The sequence below is a fragment of the Bombina bombina genome, chromosome 1 (assembly GCF_027579735.1).
Source record: "Bombina bombina isolate aBomBom1 chromosome 1, aBomBom1.pri, whole genome shotgun sequence".
Taxonomy (NCBI): Eukaryota; Metazoa; Chordata; class Amphibia; order Anura; family Bombinatoridae; genus Bombina; species Bombina bombina.
The window spans coordinates 271,040,439-271,057,669 of NC_069499.1; the positions used below are offsets into that span (position 1 = coordinate 271,040,439).

A 17,231-nucleotide genomic window follows, 5' to 3' on the forward strand; every position below is an offset into this window, starting at 1 on the left:
ATTCAGGCTAGAAAGCCTGTCACCAGGAAAATTTACCATAAGATATGGCGGAAATATCTTTGTTGGTGTGAATCCAAGGGTTACTCGTGGAGTAAGATTAGGATTCCAAGGATATTGTCTTTTCTCCAAGAAGGATTGGAGAAAGGTTTGTCAGCTAGTTCCTTAAAGGGACAGATATCTGCTCTGTCTATTCTTTTGCACAAGCATCTGGTGGAGGTACCAGACGTTCAAGCGTTTGCTCAGGCTTTAGTCAGAATCAAGCCTGTCTATAAACCAGTTGCTCCGCCATGGAGTCTAAATTTAGTTCTTTCAGTTCTTCAAGGGGTTCCGTTTGAACCTTTACATTCCATAGATATTAAGTTATTATCTTGGAAAGTTTTGTTTTTGGTAGCTATATTGTCTGCTTTGCAGTGTAATTCACCCTATCTGGTGTTCCATGCAGATAAGGTAGTTTTACGTACCAAACCTGGTTTTCTTCCTAAGGTTGTTTCTAATAAGAATATTAACCAGGAAATCATTGTTCCTTCCCTGTGTCCTAATCCAGCTTCTAAGAAGGAACGACTATTACACAATCTTGATGTGGTTCGTGCTTTGAAATTCTATTTACAAGCAACTAAAGATTTCAGACAAACATCATCCTTGTTTGTCGTTTATTCTGGTAAGAGGAGAGGTCAGAAAAAGCGACTGCTACCTCTCTTTCCTTCTGGCTGAAAAGCATCATCCGATTGGCTTATTAGACTGCTGGGCAGCAGCCTCCTGAACGAATTACAGCTCATTCCACCAGAGCTGTGGCTTCCACATGGGCTTTCAAGAATGAGGCTTCTGTTGAACAGATTTGTAAGGCAGCGACTTGGTCTTCACTGCATACTTTTGCCAAATTTTACAAATTCGATACTTTTGCTTCTTAAAGGCTATTTTTGGGAGAAAGGTTTTGCAAGCAGTGGTGCCTTCCGTTTAGGTTACCTGTCTTGTTCCCTCCCTTCAACCGTGTCCTAAAGCTTTGGTATTGCTATCCCACAAGGATGAATCCGTGGACTGGATACACCTTGCAAGAGAAAACAGAATTTATGCTTACCTGATAAATTACTTTCTCTTGCGGTGTATCCAGTCCACGGCCCGCCCTGGCAATTAAGTCAGGTTAAAAAAAAAATGTTTAAACTACAGTCACCACTGCACCCTATGGTTTCTTCTTTTCTCCTAGCCTTCGGTCGAATGACTGGGGGGTGGAGCTAGGGGGGGGAGCTATATGGACAGCTCTGCTGTGTGCTCTCTTTGCCACTTCCTGTAGGGAATGAGAATATCCCACAAGTAAGGATGAATCCGTGGACTGGATACACCGCAAGAGAAAGTAATTTATCAGGTAAGCATAAATTCTGTTTTTTTAAAACATATATTAACTATTTTAACCAACATTACATTGTACTGTCACACAATTATTGTCATGCAATCCTATAAGAGTTGGAAAACATATTAGGAACCTTGTTACAGTGGTGATAGTGATGTTTACAGTAATCTGAATGAAGAGATTTACAGCAACTGACTCATTTCTTTAAACACATTGCCTAATAAACCAAACTGACAGATTTGCAAATTGTACGTCTCATCTGCAGGTTGAGTTCTATCGATATGAAGTATCACATATGGAAGCTTGGGGTTGTGTTCACTGACAATGTATGTATCAACTACAAGAGCAGATAATTAGTAAAGGCCAGGCCTGAACCGCTTCCATAATCTGTTGTTCTGACATGCACTTTCCCCCTCCAGTCTTTCCTTTATCTTGCTTGGTATACAACCATGTCAATCCTGGGACATTACAACAATTTCTTCTTTGCTGCTCATCTGTTGGATATCGCTATGGGCTTCAAGACTCTGAGAACCATTCTGTCTTCAGTAACTCACAATGGAAAACAAGTAAGCTGCATAAAAAATATTTAGAGCATTTGCCACTGGTGATAACATGAGGGAAAATTTAAGTAGCAGTACTATAAAGCATAGCCCAGGTCACAGCTGGGGCAAAAAGTAAGACCCCTAAGAAATGACTTGCTTTACTCATGCCACAGGGAGATGATCTGAATTAAACACTGTACATTCCACCCTTCTGGCAATGTGCACTTAGGCAGCTCTGGTTCCAAAGTAAAGTGCAGACCAACCTGAGAGTTAGAAAACCTGCTGGCAGCTATTCAGCGTTGAAAATATTGTACTAAGGGGTTGGGGGATCTCTAGGAGATACAAACAAATGTAAGGCAAAGGAATGATAGAGATACTAATGTTGTTTGTATGTGCGCATTATATTAAACATTCAGTTTAGTTGCTTCTGAATTTTTAGATGGAATGATATCTTCCTTTATCATGTGAGCTTAAGATTTTGATTATTGATTCAATTTGTTTTCCATTTAGCCGCACACATATTTGTAATAGGGATAGACTGATATTGTTTTTTCAGGGCCGATACTGATTATTGACCGCCTTTCAGGCCAATAACCGATAACAGGAGCCGATATTTTGTACATTTAAAGTTTTGAAAAATCAACACAATTTCTACACAAATCTGGTATAAACTGAACATGCTTATTAAAATTTTAAACACTAAAAGTAAACTGGGAAAAATAAAGTGCTTGATGTAAAATTAAATTTGTCACTACTGCAAAGCTAGACACTAAACAATTTTTTTTAATGCTCCCAGTTAAGAAGAAAAACATTATAGTGCAGAAAGCATAATATTTTGGCATGTTCTCCCCTTAAACTGCTTCTGTTTTTTTTTCCATATATTGCCACTTCACTAAAAACACACTCACTTGGTACACTTTAAGGATAAGGGTTAAAAGTAAAGTAAACAAAATATATATACTGCTACTTGACAGGGAAAGAAAGGACATGCTGGAATATCAGTGCTAGATTTATTTATTTTCTCATAAATTTACTGGATTACAAAAACCTTCCCTGGTGCTGAGGAGTGGACTATACGTTTCTTTATTATGTCAGTTATGGCCAGTTTTATGCATGTGTACCAGCACCACCTAATGATCAGAGCATTTTTGTCCACTGCCAAAAAATATTGATACTAGTCTCCTATACTACATTGCTTTCTACTCCAGGTTTATTGTTGTGGACATTTAATTGATGTGCCCGAACTATCTTTTTTTTTAATGATTTTTTCTATGCCCATGAAATGGGAAAATAAAATATTTAAGTTAATAAAAAATTGTCAACTATAGCAGCTTTAGTGAAATGTTTTGCAAAAGTGTAAAATTTATTAGAATGCAACAAATAATGTTCTATTTGTGACAGCAATTAGCAAGCAGTTTGATTTGATCTATTGCTGACCCCTATGAGCAAATCAAAAGTAATTTAGCTCTGTGTACCTCAGAGAAACTATGTAGCTGTAAGTGCCACTTAAAGGGACATAATACTCATATACTAAATTACTTGAAACTGATGGAGTATAACTGTAAAAAGCTGAAAATATCACCTGAGCATCTCTATGTAAAAAAGGAAGATGTTTTACCTCACAACTTCCTCAGCTCAGCAGAGTAAGTTCAGTGTAAAAAGTTATACTCAGCTGCTGTCCAGCTGCTGGTAAAAAAAATATATGAAGATATGAACAGCAGCCAATCAGCATCAGCAGTGCTGAGGTCATGAACTCTTTTACTATATTCTCATGAGATTTCAGTAAACTTCCTTAAACTGAATAGGGAAATAAGATGAGTGTTCAAAAAGTTCACTCCCTTAGCTTTCCCGAGAGAGACATACTGATTTGCTGCTTAGAAGTCATTTACAATGGGATGTGGCTATTGAGGAACTTTTGAGGTAAAATATCTTTCTTTTACATAGCGATGTTCAGGTGATATTTTCTAGTCAGCTTTTTACAGCTATGCTGCATCACTTTCAAGTGTTTCAACATTTGGGTATCATGGCCCTTTAAAGATCACATTTTTCATTTCACAAATCATATACGTTTGTTTATGCAATTGCATCTACAGGCCTGCCATTGGGGGTATGGTAGTTGGTAACTGAGCTCCCAGGAACACCTGGGCTTGGACTATCAGTGCTATTTATTAGATGCTATGCTATATGTCTAGCTTATATGTGCTATAGTTGATTTGTGTCACTTAAAACTTCACAGTTTCCCTGAAGTACACAGAGGTAAATTTCTTTTGATTTGCTCCATATCGGTAATATCGGTAAATTTCTGGCTGATACCGATATTTCAGAAATTCCAAATACCGGCCCTAAAAATTGGCCGCTTCGATATATCGTCTATCCCTAATTTGTAACGTCTTATTGTCCTGGTGGACTAACCAAAAAAAAAGGTGAAAATAGTACATACATTTCCATTGCATGTAATAGGAGTGCAGTACTGTAATATTCAGTGAGAAATCATATCTTTTTAGAATTCCACATCTTTCCACTTCCCTATGAAGAATTCCACCTAAACAACTACTCTATAGCAATCACATCACCCAAAGCTCACTTTACTACAGCAGATCATTTTATTTGTGGTACTAGTATTAATTTCAGTAAGGTTTTGCAATTTCATGGATAATTATTAATTCAAAGGAAAGTCAAAGTACCTATGTGTGATCAGTCAGGGCCAGTTGCATTATGTGTACCAATGTCTTGCTCTTATTCCAAAGCTGGTGCTGACAGTTGGACTTCTGGCAGTAGTTGTTTACCTTTATACTGTGGTGGCTTTCAACTTCTTCCGTAAATTCTATAATAAGAGTGAAGATGAAGATGACCCAGACATGAAGTGTGATGACATGATGACGGTACGGTCCTATCATTTGTGTATTATGTAGCAGCTGCATTAAAGAGTGATTGTGGCACATTGTATTCTGCTCCTTTTCAATAGTAGATAGGGGAAGCTTTAGGTGGCAGATAGCAATGAAATAGAATACATAGAATCACTGAGGCAACTTTATTAGAAGACGTTAATCAGGGCAATAAATAAGTACAATATGTTTGTCTCTGTGGTGCTAAACTTAATAATGTTATATTACATATTTGAAAGTGCAGCAATTAAACAGGTTTACATAAAAAAAAATGATGGTGTATAGTGCCGAACTAACACCCAAAAACAATAAATGGTATTTGGGACAGGAACAATTTTTTTTTCTTTTCTTTTGTATAAAATTAACCTTAAAAGAACCTTAAACAAAATAGGACAAATAATTATTTATTAATATTATTTAGTTACTAAACTCACAGATATTTATCTAATACAGGCACAAACCTTCACTAATTGTTCAGGGAATAACTATGTAAACATCATGAACTATATATAGACATAAACTATTGTTAAATTATATAAAATTATAAAAGAAAGATCAAAAGTGATTTTTATAAAAATTACCAGTCTGATTTTATTCATATACAGATGCTGTCCTTATTGTCATTGTGATGCAGTCAGTCTGATATCTGCATGACAGAGTGCCTTTAACATTGATTTGCAGAATGTGCAGTGCTTCAATTATGGATTTAATTAGGAGCTAATCTGCATTTAATCAGCAATTAAATTTCACAGGTGGCTCATTTTGTAGCAGCAACTCCCATCATTGGCCAGGTTTCACTGTTAAATCCTGGTTATTGTATTTAAAGTGGAAATAAAAGCAGAATAAACTTTTTTTTTTTTCGGAGAGCTCATCGTCATGAAGATATGGGTTTCAAATGTAAGCAGAAGATGCAAATGAATGTCACATGCTACAAGACTTGCCTAGCAATAGGTAGATATGGGCATTGGGCAGCTTCATTAGCTGCTGAATGCGGAAAGTAGGCTGCCCCTCGTTAACTGTGCAAATCCTGATCTTAGTGTGGTGATTTTTCACAAGCATAAATCTGGCTCCAAAAAGAGCCAAAGTCAACAAGGGGCCTCCTACTTAGCTGCCGAATGCCCATGTCTAGCAATACGAATACAGTTATTTGAGCCCTTTTACTAATGGCTAGATTTATCTGTTGCAGTCTTGCTTATTTGAGCCTGCAACTGATATCTATGAAGCAGGGGTTTATTCTATTGGTAGAGTAAAAGCATTGGCAGAGGAAAATAACCCCAGATTTGTTTGACCGGGGTGATTGACAAACCTTACTCTCATGTGATTGGTTGCACGAGGAATGGGGAGAAGCATTGCAAAGGTAAATATGAGGGACGCATGCGCCCCACAATTTGCGATGAGATGTGGACAAGTTCACAAAAAGGAGAACCCTGTGCATTTTCAAATTGATAAATCTAGCCCTAAGTGTGTTTTAGATTTTACTCGAGACATGAGGAAAGATTGGGTGGGAAATATAGAAGTGTATGGTAGTTAGTAGGACCATAGCAGTTAGACCAACAGCTTTTGTTTTCTGTGCAGTGCTACCTGTTTCACATGTACGTGGGGGTGAGAGCTGGGGGAGGCATTGGAGACGAGATTGAGGATCCCGCTGGAGATCCATATGAAATGTACCGAATCGTGTTCGACATCACCTTCTTCTTCTTTGTTATCGTCATACTTCTGGCTATTATTCAAGGTGAGTTTATGTCAGATTATACATTTTTTACACACAAAACTAAAGGGGTGTAAAATATCACCAGGCATTAAACAAATTAAGCTGATAGCAATAGCAATTTTTATACCTCGCCCTCTCTCTTACTTTACAGGACTGGTAATAATTTCCACTATTGCTTTCAAGTCAGAATTGTTCATTTCCACTTTTCTTGTTTCCATATATTTTCACAAAACATTTACTGTTGTATGCTTCAGGTTTGATCATTGATGCATTTGGAGAATTGAGAGACCAGCAAGAGCAAGTGCGAGAAGACATGGAGGTACATAGGAAAAGTGTTTGAGACCTGTTATTAATGCAGAACAATTTTAGGCAGCTTTTTGTGATTTATATTTGTAGCCTTAGAACTGTATTGAATGCAATACGCTCAAAAAAATGCATGTGTGTACCTCTCTCTTTATGAACGTATCAAATGTAAACTTGTGTCTTTGGTTCTTTGTGTCTGTGTATATAATGTAAATATATAGGGGCACCAGTCAGGGGAATCCACACTACAGACACATCACATATTTACAAATATATTCACACTCGAGTCTGACAAGCTATTCTAATTAAATAGCCTTTGTTACAGACTTCAATTAATTGGTGTTTTAGTTTGGCAGTAAAACTATATGGTACGCACTGAATATTAATTCAAATGATATACCAAACATTATGTGACTTGCCCAAATTGATAGCACTGATGGGTAATAACATTGTGGCCAAATTAAGTACCTAAGTAAAGTCAATTTCTACAGATGTGTCTGTGTGTGCATGTGTTGTATATTGGTATGAACAGTTTATATACACTCCTACATAGTAACTATCTTATAATATCGACCTTGTTTGCTCAGCCCTGTGCTTATATGTGATGTGAGAATGTAAATGAACTAACTTTTGCTTCCTTTTCAGACTAAATGTTTCATTTGTGGTATTGGAAATGATTACTTTGATACAACGCCTCATGGGTTTGAAACTCATACTCTACAAGAGCACAACTTGGCCAACTACCTGTAAGTACATCTAGTATCTACACCATCACATTTCTCATTAGTAAAATTCAACTCTTTATATGAAGACAAATACTTCTGATGTCTCTTTTACCAAACCAACATACGCTATATTGAATTACTCTAAGGAGATCAGGGGTAGAAATAGGTGGGCATAGTCTGTCACCAAATAAAATGACCATTAAATATGTTATCCTTATCCATTTTCATTTCTGTGTATGGTGAAAGACATTGTGTTATCCTTTTATGCTGCCCACATTGCTTGTTCTCTAGCAGTAGAATTTGGAATGACCGGCAACACCGGGGAGTATAGACTCTGGAAACCCATCTCCCTGCATAGCCTAAAGACCCTTCATTTACCAAATCCCGAGTTTAAGTGACCTGCACACTCTGCATCTGTCACAATGAGACCTGTCTTAAAGGGATATGGAACAAAAAAAAATGTCTTATGTCATTCAGACAGAGCACACCATTTAAAAAAGTTCCCAATGTATTTCTATTATCAAAATTTACTTTGTTCCCATTATATTCTGTGTTGAAGAGATACCTAGGTAGGCATCTGGAGCACCACAGGGCAGGAAATAGTTCAGCCATCTAGTGCTCTTGTAAATGGATGAATTGCAAAACTGCTTCTTTCTGGTGCTCCAGAAACAGGCTGGCTCCTAATCATATGGCATGGTATTTACAACAAAAAATACCAAGAGAACAAAGATAAAATTATAATAGAAGTCAATTAGAAAGTTGTTTAAAATCGCATGCTCTATCTGAATCATGAAAGACAAATTTCGGGTTTCATATTCCTTAAAAAAAATATGTAATATAAATCTTATATGGGAGAAAACATAGCACAAATAAAAGACAAAAAAGAGTGAGTCACAGAAGAAAATGCTTGACTAGGATATCACTAAAATGATTCATGGGAAAGGATGCTGGAGACATAAACTAATGAGGAAGCTAGCAGAGAATGACAGGGCGTATACGCAAATGCACAGTAGGAAGTAGCCCTTCATGTGGTGGGTATTAATGACAGGTGGTGGGTATTAATGACATGTGGTGGGTATTAATGACATGTGATGGGTATTAATGACAGGTGGTGGGTATTAATGACATGTGATGGGTATTAATGACAGGTGGTGGGTATTAATGACAGGTGGTGGGTATTAATGACATGTGGTGGGTATTAATGACAGGTGGTGGGTATTAATGACAGGTGGTGGGTATTAATGACATGTGATGGGTATTAATGACAGGTGGTGGGTATTAATGACATGTGGTGGGTATTAATGACAGGTGGTGGGTATTAATGACATGTGATGGGTATTAATGACAGGTGGTGGGTATTAATGACATGTGGTGGGTATTAATGACAGGTGGTGGGTATTAATGACATGTGATGGGTATTAATGACATGTGATGGGTATTAATGACATGTGGTGGGTATTAATGACATGTGATGGGTATTAATGACAGGTGGTGGGTATTAATGACATGTGATGGGTATTAATGACAGGTGGTGGGTATTAATGACAGGTGGTGGGTATTAATGACATGTGATGGGTATTAATGACAGGTGGTGGGTATTAATGACATGTGATGGGTATTAATGACATGTGGTGGGTATTAATGACAGGTGGTGGGTATTAATGACAGGTGGTGGGTATTAATGACATGTGATGGGTATTAATGACAGGTGGTGGGTATTAATGACATGTGATGGGTATTAATGACATGTGGTGGGTATTAATGACAGGTGGTGGGTATTAATGACAGGTGGTGGGTATTAATGACAGGTGGTGGATATCAGATCAAGGGGCTGGAAAATGCTAAATAGGAGTTAGGCAGGGGAAGGCTACAAAAAGAAGCTGGAATGATTGGTTGGCAAATGACAAACTGGAATTTGAGCTTCCAGTAAGAGGGTGTTAGAGGAGGATAAATAGACAACAAACCAAAATGTAAGTCCACATGAAATGTTTTAATTTGAATAGCAAAAACAAATTGTAACATTTATTTGACTGATCTCCTGTGATAAACCTCTGTGTGCAGGGGTTAGCTAAATAAGTCTAGGTACAAGAGCTTATTTCTATCAGTCTCTAAGCACCACAGAACATAAGATGATTTTACTCATGATGATTTTTTAAGGGTGTGTCCCTGGGTTGTAAAACAATGCAACCAGAAGGTGTTTTAAAACATTTATTTGTATGCAGATGTTTTGTTTTGCAGTGCTTAACTAATGCTATATACAGTACGACCCCCTATCTATTGGGGAGATTTCCCAAGCCCCCAGTGGATGCCTGAAACCATGGATAGTAGCAAACACTATATATTGTACTTACCTATGATAAAGTTTAATTTATAAGGGCACTATAAGACATTAACAACAATAACTGATAATCAAATAAAACAATTATAATAATAAAGGTTATGTGAATTAAGCAAAATAAGGATTGAACACAAGCACTGCAAAACCATGTGAGTTGGTCGGATAACCGAGGCAGCTACTAAGTGACTACCAGAGAGGCTTTATTCCTGTCGTCATCTCATATGTCATGTTCTGTTTATGACAATAAGTAAATAAAAAGTAGGCAGACAGGAATAGGCGTATTTATAAAACAATATATTGCTGCTTCACAACCTCTCATGAGATATTCAGCCAATGACCTTTTCATATTTGGGAGAAAAAGAAGCTTTATGGGCACAGGTGTCAGCTGGTAGTTCCTGCAGGATAGCTACAGAGATCTGCTGGATTCTCTTACATTATCCCGCTGTCGCTCTGCAGGGGTTTGATTCTCCTGTCACTTGCTAATCTGGGTGAGATGCCTGACCTGGCAAATGTGATGTCAGCTACATCTATAGGTAGTGTGTGTATAAGACAGCACATCACACATAATTCTGTGCAGTACAATTTATATTGTAGGTGTCAGTTCCTGCTGTTTTTATACACAAACTAATTTCTTACCCCTGAAGAAGACTTTATAATGCTGAAACAGCACAGGTGATAATGTTATTACCACTTATTGAGAGTTTATACAATGCTAATTTATATGCAGGTCATGCTAAGTGTAGTTTACATTACTTCCTACTGTATGTTTCAAATAATAATAAGTGATGTTTTAAAGTCTTAATTCAAATTATAACAAAATGAAACTATTTAAACTTCAGAGCCCCCATATCTACAGCAGATCGTGTCAATGTGCAACATGCAAAGATCTGCTAGAGATAGTAATTAAATGTGTAGACTGCAGCATATAGATCATGTCAATGTGCAACATGCAAAGATCTGCTAGAGATAGTAATTAAATGTGTAGACTGCAGCATATAGATCATGTCAATGTGCAACATGCAAAGATCTGCTAAAGATAGTAATTTAATGTGTAGACTGCAGCATATAGATCATGTCAATGTGCAACATGCAAAGATCTGCTAGAGATAGTAATTAAATGTGTAGACTGCAGCATATAGATCATGTCAATGTGCAACATGCAAAGATCTGCTAAAGATAGTAATTAAATGTGTAGATTGCAGCATAAATGTTCACACAAATATCTGCACCAAAACAGCACAAAATCATGAAGATTAAAATTATTTAGTCAAATGGATTAGTATAAAGACTACATAATATGAGCTGCTAGATATACAGTATAGAAGGAACAGAGAAGAAATAGGCACCTGGAGCGATATTGGAAGAGTTATCTAATTACTGGCAGGACATATGTCACAGTCACTTACACAGCAGACAGTTCTACCTTGTGGCTCATTAACCACTGCTCAGAAATCTTGTCTTATCTAGCTTTATGCTTGTTTCAGGTTCTTTCTCATGTATCTCATTAATAAGGATGAGACGGAGCACACTGGCCAGGTACGTATGACTGTCACTGGATGTAATGCACGACACAGTGTCACTTTAATGCATGACAATCAATAGACCACATCACGCCAACGCATCTGCCTTTTAACAGCTTAGCTTTTGTAATTACAACTGGTACATTTCAGGTGCGTTAATGTAAAATTTTACAAAAGCTTAACTCAAAGGGACAGTCAACACCAGCATTTTTGTTATTTAAAAAGAAAATCAATTCCTTTATTACCCATTCCCCAGTTTTACATAACCAACACAGGTATAATAATACACATTTTACCTTGTATCTAAGCTTTTGCTGACTGCCCCCTTATTTCAGTTATTTTGACAGACTTGCATTTTAGCCAATCAGTGCTCACTCCTAGGTCACTTCACGTGGATGAGCTCAATGTTATCTATATGAAACACATGAACTAATGCCCTCTAGTGGTCAAAATGCATTCAGATTAGAGTCAGTCTTCAAGGTTTAAGAAATTAGCATATGAACATCCTAGGTTTAGCTTTCAACTAAGAATACCAAGAGAACAAAGCTAAATTGTTGATAAAAGTACATTTGGAAGTTGTTTAAAATTACATGCCCTATTTAAATCATGAAAGTTTTTTTTGGACTTGACTGTCCCTTTAAAGGGACAGTAAATATTAACCTTTTTAAACAACTTTCCAAATTACTTCTATCATCTAATTTCCTTTGTTCTCTTGGTATCCTTTATTGACCTAGGTAAGATCAGGAGCAGCAATACACTACTGTGAGTTGGCTAATCATTCATGGCTGCACACATATATGCCTCTTGTCAGTGGCTCACCAGATGTGTTCAGCTAACTCCCAGTAGTGCATTACTGTCCCTTTAACAAAGGATACCAAGAGAATAAAGCACATTTAATAATATAAGTGCAATAGAAAGTTTAAAATTTCTGTCTGAATAATGAAAATTTCACTTTAAGCTAAAGGGACAGTAAAGTCAAAATTAAACTTTTATGATTCGGATAGAGCATGTCATTTTAAACAACTTTCCAATTTACTTCTGTTACCAAATTTGCTTTGTTCTCTCGGTATCATTTATTGAAAAGTAAAACTAGGTAGGCTCATAAGAGCTCAGGAGTGTGCACGTGTCTTTAGTACTCTAAGGCAGCAGTGTTTTGTTACATTGTATACCAAAGCTACAAATAATGTTGCAAAACACTGCTGCCTTAGAGTACTAAAGACACGTGCACACTCCTGAGCTCTTATGAGCCTAATTAGTTTTACTCTTCAATAAATGATACCAAGAGAACAAAGCAAATTTAATAACAGAAGTAAATTGGAAAGTTGTTTAAAATGACATGCTCTATCCGAATCATACAAGTTTAATTTTAACTTTACTGTCCCGTAAGGTTTTATATTAATGAAAGAAAAACATGTGAAAAACTAAGTTTCATGTCCCATTAACAAGGAGAAAACACATTTGATGTAAGGAAACGATTTGTGTGTGGCTGATGAATGAGAGTGCAGGAGAAACCTGTTGTACAAATGCAATACACTGTCTATATCGCACAGTGAGAGGACGAATACAGGGATAAAAGCTTTATAGTCATAAGAGTATCACAGCATGAAATTCATCTCACATCAGATGCGTAGTTAGTATTTAATACGTCAGACACACTAGTTACAGCTCAGCTCTTCACTCGCTTCTTGTTTGTTCCAGGAGTCTTATGTATGGAAGATGTACCAGGAAAGATGTTGGGACTTTTTTCCAGCTGGTGACTGCTTCCGCAAACAATATGAAGATCAGCTGGGATAATACAGCTTTATTCACTTGACAGCCAGTTCCACTAGGAGGAATAACCTTTGTTTATGGGACACATTTACTGACAGAAAACCTCTTCCTATTAAGACCCTAGTTCATTGTCTGGATCCAAGTCATCTCCTTAATCCCAAGGATGTATATGACACACATGTACAGTGAAAGGTCAGACTGACAGAAACACTACAGTACATTAATAAACTGATAGATTTTCATTAGCCATAGTTCCATTTGTTGAGTTACTAATGCACCATTAGCAGATATCTGGAGCAGCAGAGAGACGGCCTTTAGTCAGGATCTGCATATGAAACAAAGCTATTCAGCCATTAGTTTTTGTATTTTTCCCTCATTAGACATGGACAGGCACCTCAGTATTAGACTGCTGCCAATGACTGTCCAACAAACTAAGGGCTAATTGCCACCCACACTAAATATACACTGTAGCTCCCCACAGTCTGCTGAAGGGTTTTCCTATTGGTGCATCAACTGATCTTTATTAGGCAATGAATGGTTCACACACACACATCACTCATCTGGAGACGCATGCAGAGGGATTTCGGGGGAGGGAGGGTTTTTTTGCCATTTAGGTTTTCTGATGACGCCATCTTTCAGATACCTCGTGCTAGTCGCAGACGCCACAATTATTGATGTTTGCTGCATCTGTTCCCAAGTATCTTGTGCTCTAGAGGCCGGAGGAATACACACAGGGGCTTACATCATAGAGTTCTAAAGTGAACAAGTCTACCTACATATGTCTCATCTGGGATGTTGGAGTACTCACAGGTAGCTTGTAATACTTTAGACAGTTGAAAGGAAGGGGAGAAAAGTTAAAACTTAACACTTTATCGACCCTGAACTTATCGATTAAGTGCCTTAATCGTCTGTAGACGTAGCTATGCAAGAGGTTTTTTTATGTTAAGTATTAGATTGACGAAATACACAAACCATGTGCTGTTTTTGTCTGACTGTATGAAATAAGAAACTGCATTCAATTGCTATATAGGTTTTCTTTCAATGACAGTTTTCTGGGTACTGTTATTTAAAGAAACTGGAATGTATCTTAAAATCTTCTTTACTTCTCTTAAATGGAAACCTTATGCCAAAATCAAGCACTGCTTTCTGGTCATTGGTAAGTGCTGTAGTGAAGCTGCTAACTTGATGCATTTTTCTTCAAATAAAATAAAGTGCCCATCGCAATAAACAAGTGTACAACCAGTTCAGCCTCTTGTTTTACTGTGAATTGATATTGTATGTCCAGGAACGTTTTCTATCAAGTTAACGACTATGGAAAATAGAATAAGTGTACCTTAGATATGATGAAATCCAAAAACATTGCTTTGTTCAGTTTGTATCATTTTAATTGAACAATATTGAATGTTAATAACTATTACACATATCAGAGGAAGAAGAACTAATTCTCACCAGCACTCCTTGACATTAGCTCTATATATGGGATTAAGAAATCATACTATCTAGCCAATCTTCAAGGTCGTCTGGAGTCACCGTCTTCTGCGTTTCTTCAGCAGACATACATATATTGTCTGGCACAGGAGGGGGTACTGCACACAAAAAAATAACAAAAATAAGCTGTCTACAAGTACAGTCACCACTAATATAAAGTACCTCAACTAGAATTGTTTCCCAGAATGTTACTCCTCAGCCACTCTCAGCTAGACCATGCGGCTGGGCAAGGTATGAGAGACCACTGTACATACATGCTAGACATAATGATGTAGTCAAAACTAATATTAGCCTTACAATAATATGCAGATGCATTGTTCCAATTATATTAGTTGTTTACTGAAAATATAAGTGTAACATTTTAGTTTCTATAAATTACTTCCCTTTTAGGACACACTATTTTATTGCCTGATTTATATCTGTCCATAATTGTCTTCAGCAAGTTCAAACATGGCTGCACCCATTAATTTATAGAAACAGATAATGGACAACTCAAGTTTAAACATGGGAGCCCGCGTTACTTTATAGAAACTGAGTGCAATTTAGAAAAACAACCAATTTTAGAGTTAAATTACAGGAAAAGGAAACACAATAATTAATAAAATTACATTGCAAAGTTTTTAAACTACACATTTATATTACAATCTCGTACTATTTAATATCCCTTTTCTTCTTAAATGGAAAGAGTCCATAGCTGCATTCATTACTTTTGGGAAACAAGAACTTGGCCACAGGAGGAGGCAAAGACAACCCATCCAAAGGCCCAAACACTCCCCCCACTCTCCTCATCCCCCAGTCATTCTTTGCCTTTCGGTCAAAGTAGGCTGGCAGAGAAGTGTCAGAATTTTTAATTTTTGTTTTTGTCTCTTATGGAGGGTAGTACTCTTCGGCATGGGACAGGAGTTTTAAGTAGTCCTGTCAGTCTCTCAGTGAGGGCTTGGATGAAAGTTAGAGTCCGAAGATGCAGGGAGTTTCTTTCTGTGAAACCATCCTGACTCATATTAACAGCTCCTCAAGCAATTCGCGTTGTTGAACTTCGCTTCGCTGCCTGCTTTCTTTTCTCAAGTCCATGGCGGAGGTGATGCTATTAGGGTGTAGATTCCGGTAAGATCGTTTCATTTTCCTTTATTCGCAATGTACTGTAATGTGAATGTTTCCCGAGAGGCTACCACCTTGCTGGTCTAACTTATAACATAAGGGTCTCAGTGAGTCTCTTTTAATGTCTTGGAATCAAGGGTTAATATCTCCTGAGGGGGGTTATTGAACAGGGGGGGGTTTATAATCATGTTTGTTATGTGATTCAACCTGCTTATGTGCGATGTTTACTGGGCTCGTGGTTGGAACATTGAGGCCTTTGAAAGTACAGCAACCTTTTGGCTGGGCACGCTTGTTTGGACTGTACGGTTCACCTTGTGTTCGGGCGTGGCTACGTTCCATTGTTCCATTGTTCCATTTCCACTTTCCCGACCGCGTGGCAAAGGAACTATTCTAGTCCGCAGGGGTCTGGTCATAGGAGGTGGTGAGTGCCCCAGCCATTGGGGGTGGCAGGTGCTGTTTTAGTTTTTAACTACTATAGTCCATATTTAAATATCCTCTATCCAGTTATGGAGGATTCTGATGCTGAGACTGTGTTAATTTCAGATTCAGTTACAGAGGATTCTGATACTGAGACTATTTTGAGTTCAGATTCTGTGTCCGGTGATGAATCTGGAGTTAGTTTTGTTCCGTATGCCATTTTAGAGCGCCTGGTTCCTCGGGCTTGGGGAATCCAGGGACTGCTGAGCCATCCGCCTCTGGGGGTCCTGTCCTCCGAGAGGCGAGTTCCCCACCAAATCATACTTCTGCACATGTGGATAACCCAGTTTATGGTTCCTCCATGCGGGTGGTCGTGTTTCCCCACGGAGGTTGCAGCACATTTTCGCTTCCACATAATGTTGGCGATTGTTCGTCTGCAGAGTTCAGATATTTATTTGAGAATGTGCTCGTGCCCTATTGTCCCTGGTCTTCCGCCTTGGGGAGGGCCTCTACAGTTCCCCGCGGAGGTATCTGTCCCTGAGTGTTGTGCTCTCCGTTACAGGATTGTGCGCCTTCACGTGTTGCTCAGACATGTTTTATCAATTTTTGAATGACCCTATCGTTACCAGATACGGGGATTTTCAGTCTGATAATTTGAATGGTGCACCTCATTAGACACGTGGGGATGAAGTAATCTCCTGATTGTCATTTGTTAGAGATCTTTCCCAGTTTTGTGTGATAGGGCTCCGTTTGGCTGGTCCTGCGGGTAGGCCTGTGTCTCTTTGGGCATTAACCTCCGAGTTGCCTTATACTTTATTTATATCCAATGGGATGTCTTTAATTTGTTTTTGTTTTCTTTGGGAACCTTCTGGGATTTATACTCTTTATTACTTCTTTGGAAGTTGTTGGACATGTTAATCCTCTGTTAAAAATATCTATTTTCTGTTTTTTTTCCCTAGGAGGGAAAATTTACGCAGCTTGCCAGTTGGGACCCTAGGTGCAGGCTGGTCCTGTCGGGTTCGTTCGGTTTTGCGGCTGTTCAGACACGTGGCGCTGTTCTACTCGGCTGGTTCGGTAGAAGCGCTGAGT

At 38.0% G+C, this 17,231-nt stretch overlaps 2 protein-coding genes across 12 annotated transcripts in view; one reads left to right on the top strand and one right to left on the bottom strand.

Annotated features, from left to right (window-relative positions):
• The window catches only part of RYR3 (ryanodine receptor 3), a 1,083,635-nt gene extending 1,069,254 nt beyond the window's left edge, over positions 1 to 14,381 (top strand). For all 11 annotated transcript variants that reach the window (XM_053697970.1, XM_053697969.1, XM_053697973.1 and 8 more), the window contains 8 exons: positions 1,611 to 1,671; positions 1,765 to 1,911; positions 4,635 to 4,769; positions 6,348 to 6,504; positions 6,738 to 6,802; positions 7,432 to 7,532; positions 11,334 to 11,385; positions 13,068 to 14,381. In XM_053697970.1, coding sequence (XP_053553945.1) covers positions 1,611 to 1,671; positions 1,765 to 1,911; positions 4,635 to 4,769; positions 6,348 to 6,504; positions 6,738 to 6,802; positions 7,432 to 7,532; positions 11,334 to 11,385; positions 13,068 to 13,163 — 814 coding nt within the window. In that variant the 3' untranslated portion in view covers positions 13,164 to 14,381. The remainder of the gene's footprint in view (positions 1 to 1,610; positions 1,672 to 1,764; positions 1,912 to 4,634; positions 4,770 to 6,347; positions 6,505 to 6,737; positions 6,803 to 7,431; positions 7,533 to 11,333; positions 11,386 to 13,067) is intronic.
• Positions 14,382 to 14,502: 121 nt separating this feature from the next.
• AVEN (apoptosis and caspase activation inhibitor) overlaps positions 14,503 to 17,231 on the bottom strand; it is an 874,431-nt gene continuing 871,702 nt past the window's right edge. The window contains exon 6 of the mRNA XM_053697981.1: positions 14,503 to 14,725. Coding sequence (XP_053553956.1) covers positions 14,622 to 14,725 — 104 coding nt within the window. The 3' untranslated portion in view covers positions 14,503 to 14,621. The remainder of the gene's footprint in view (positions 14,726 to 17,231) is intronic.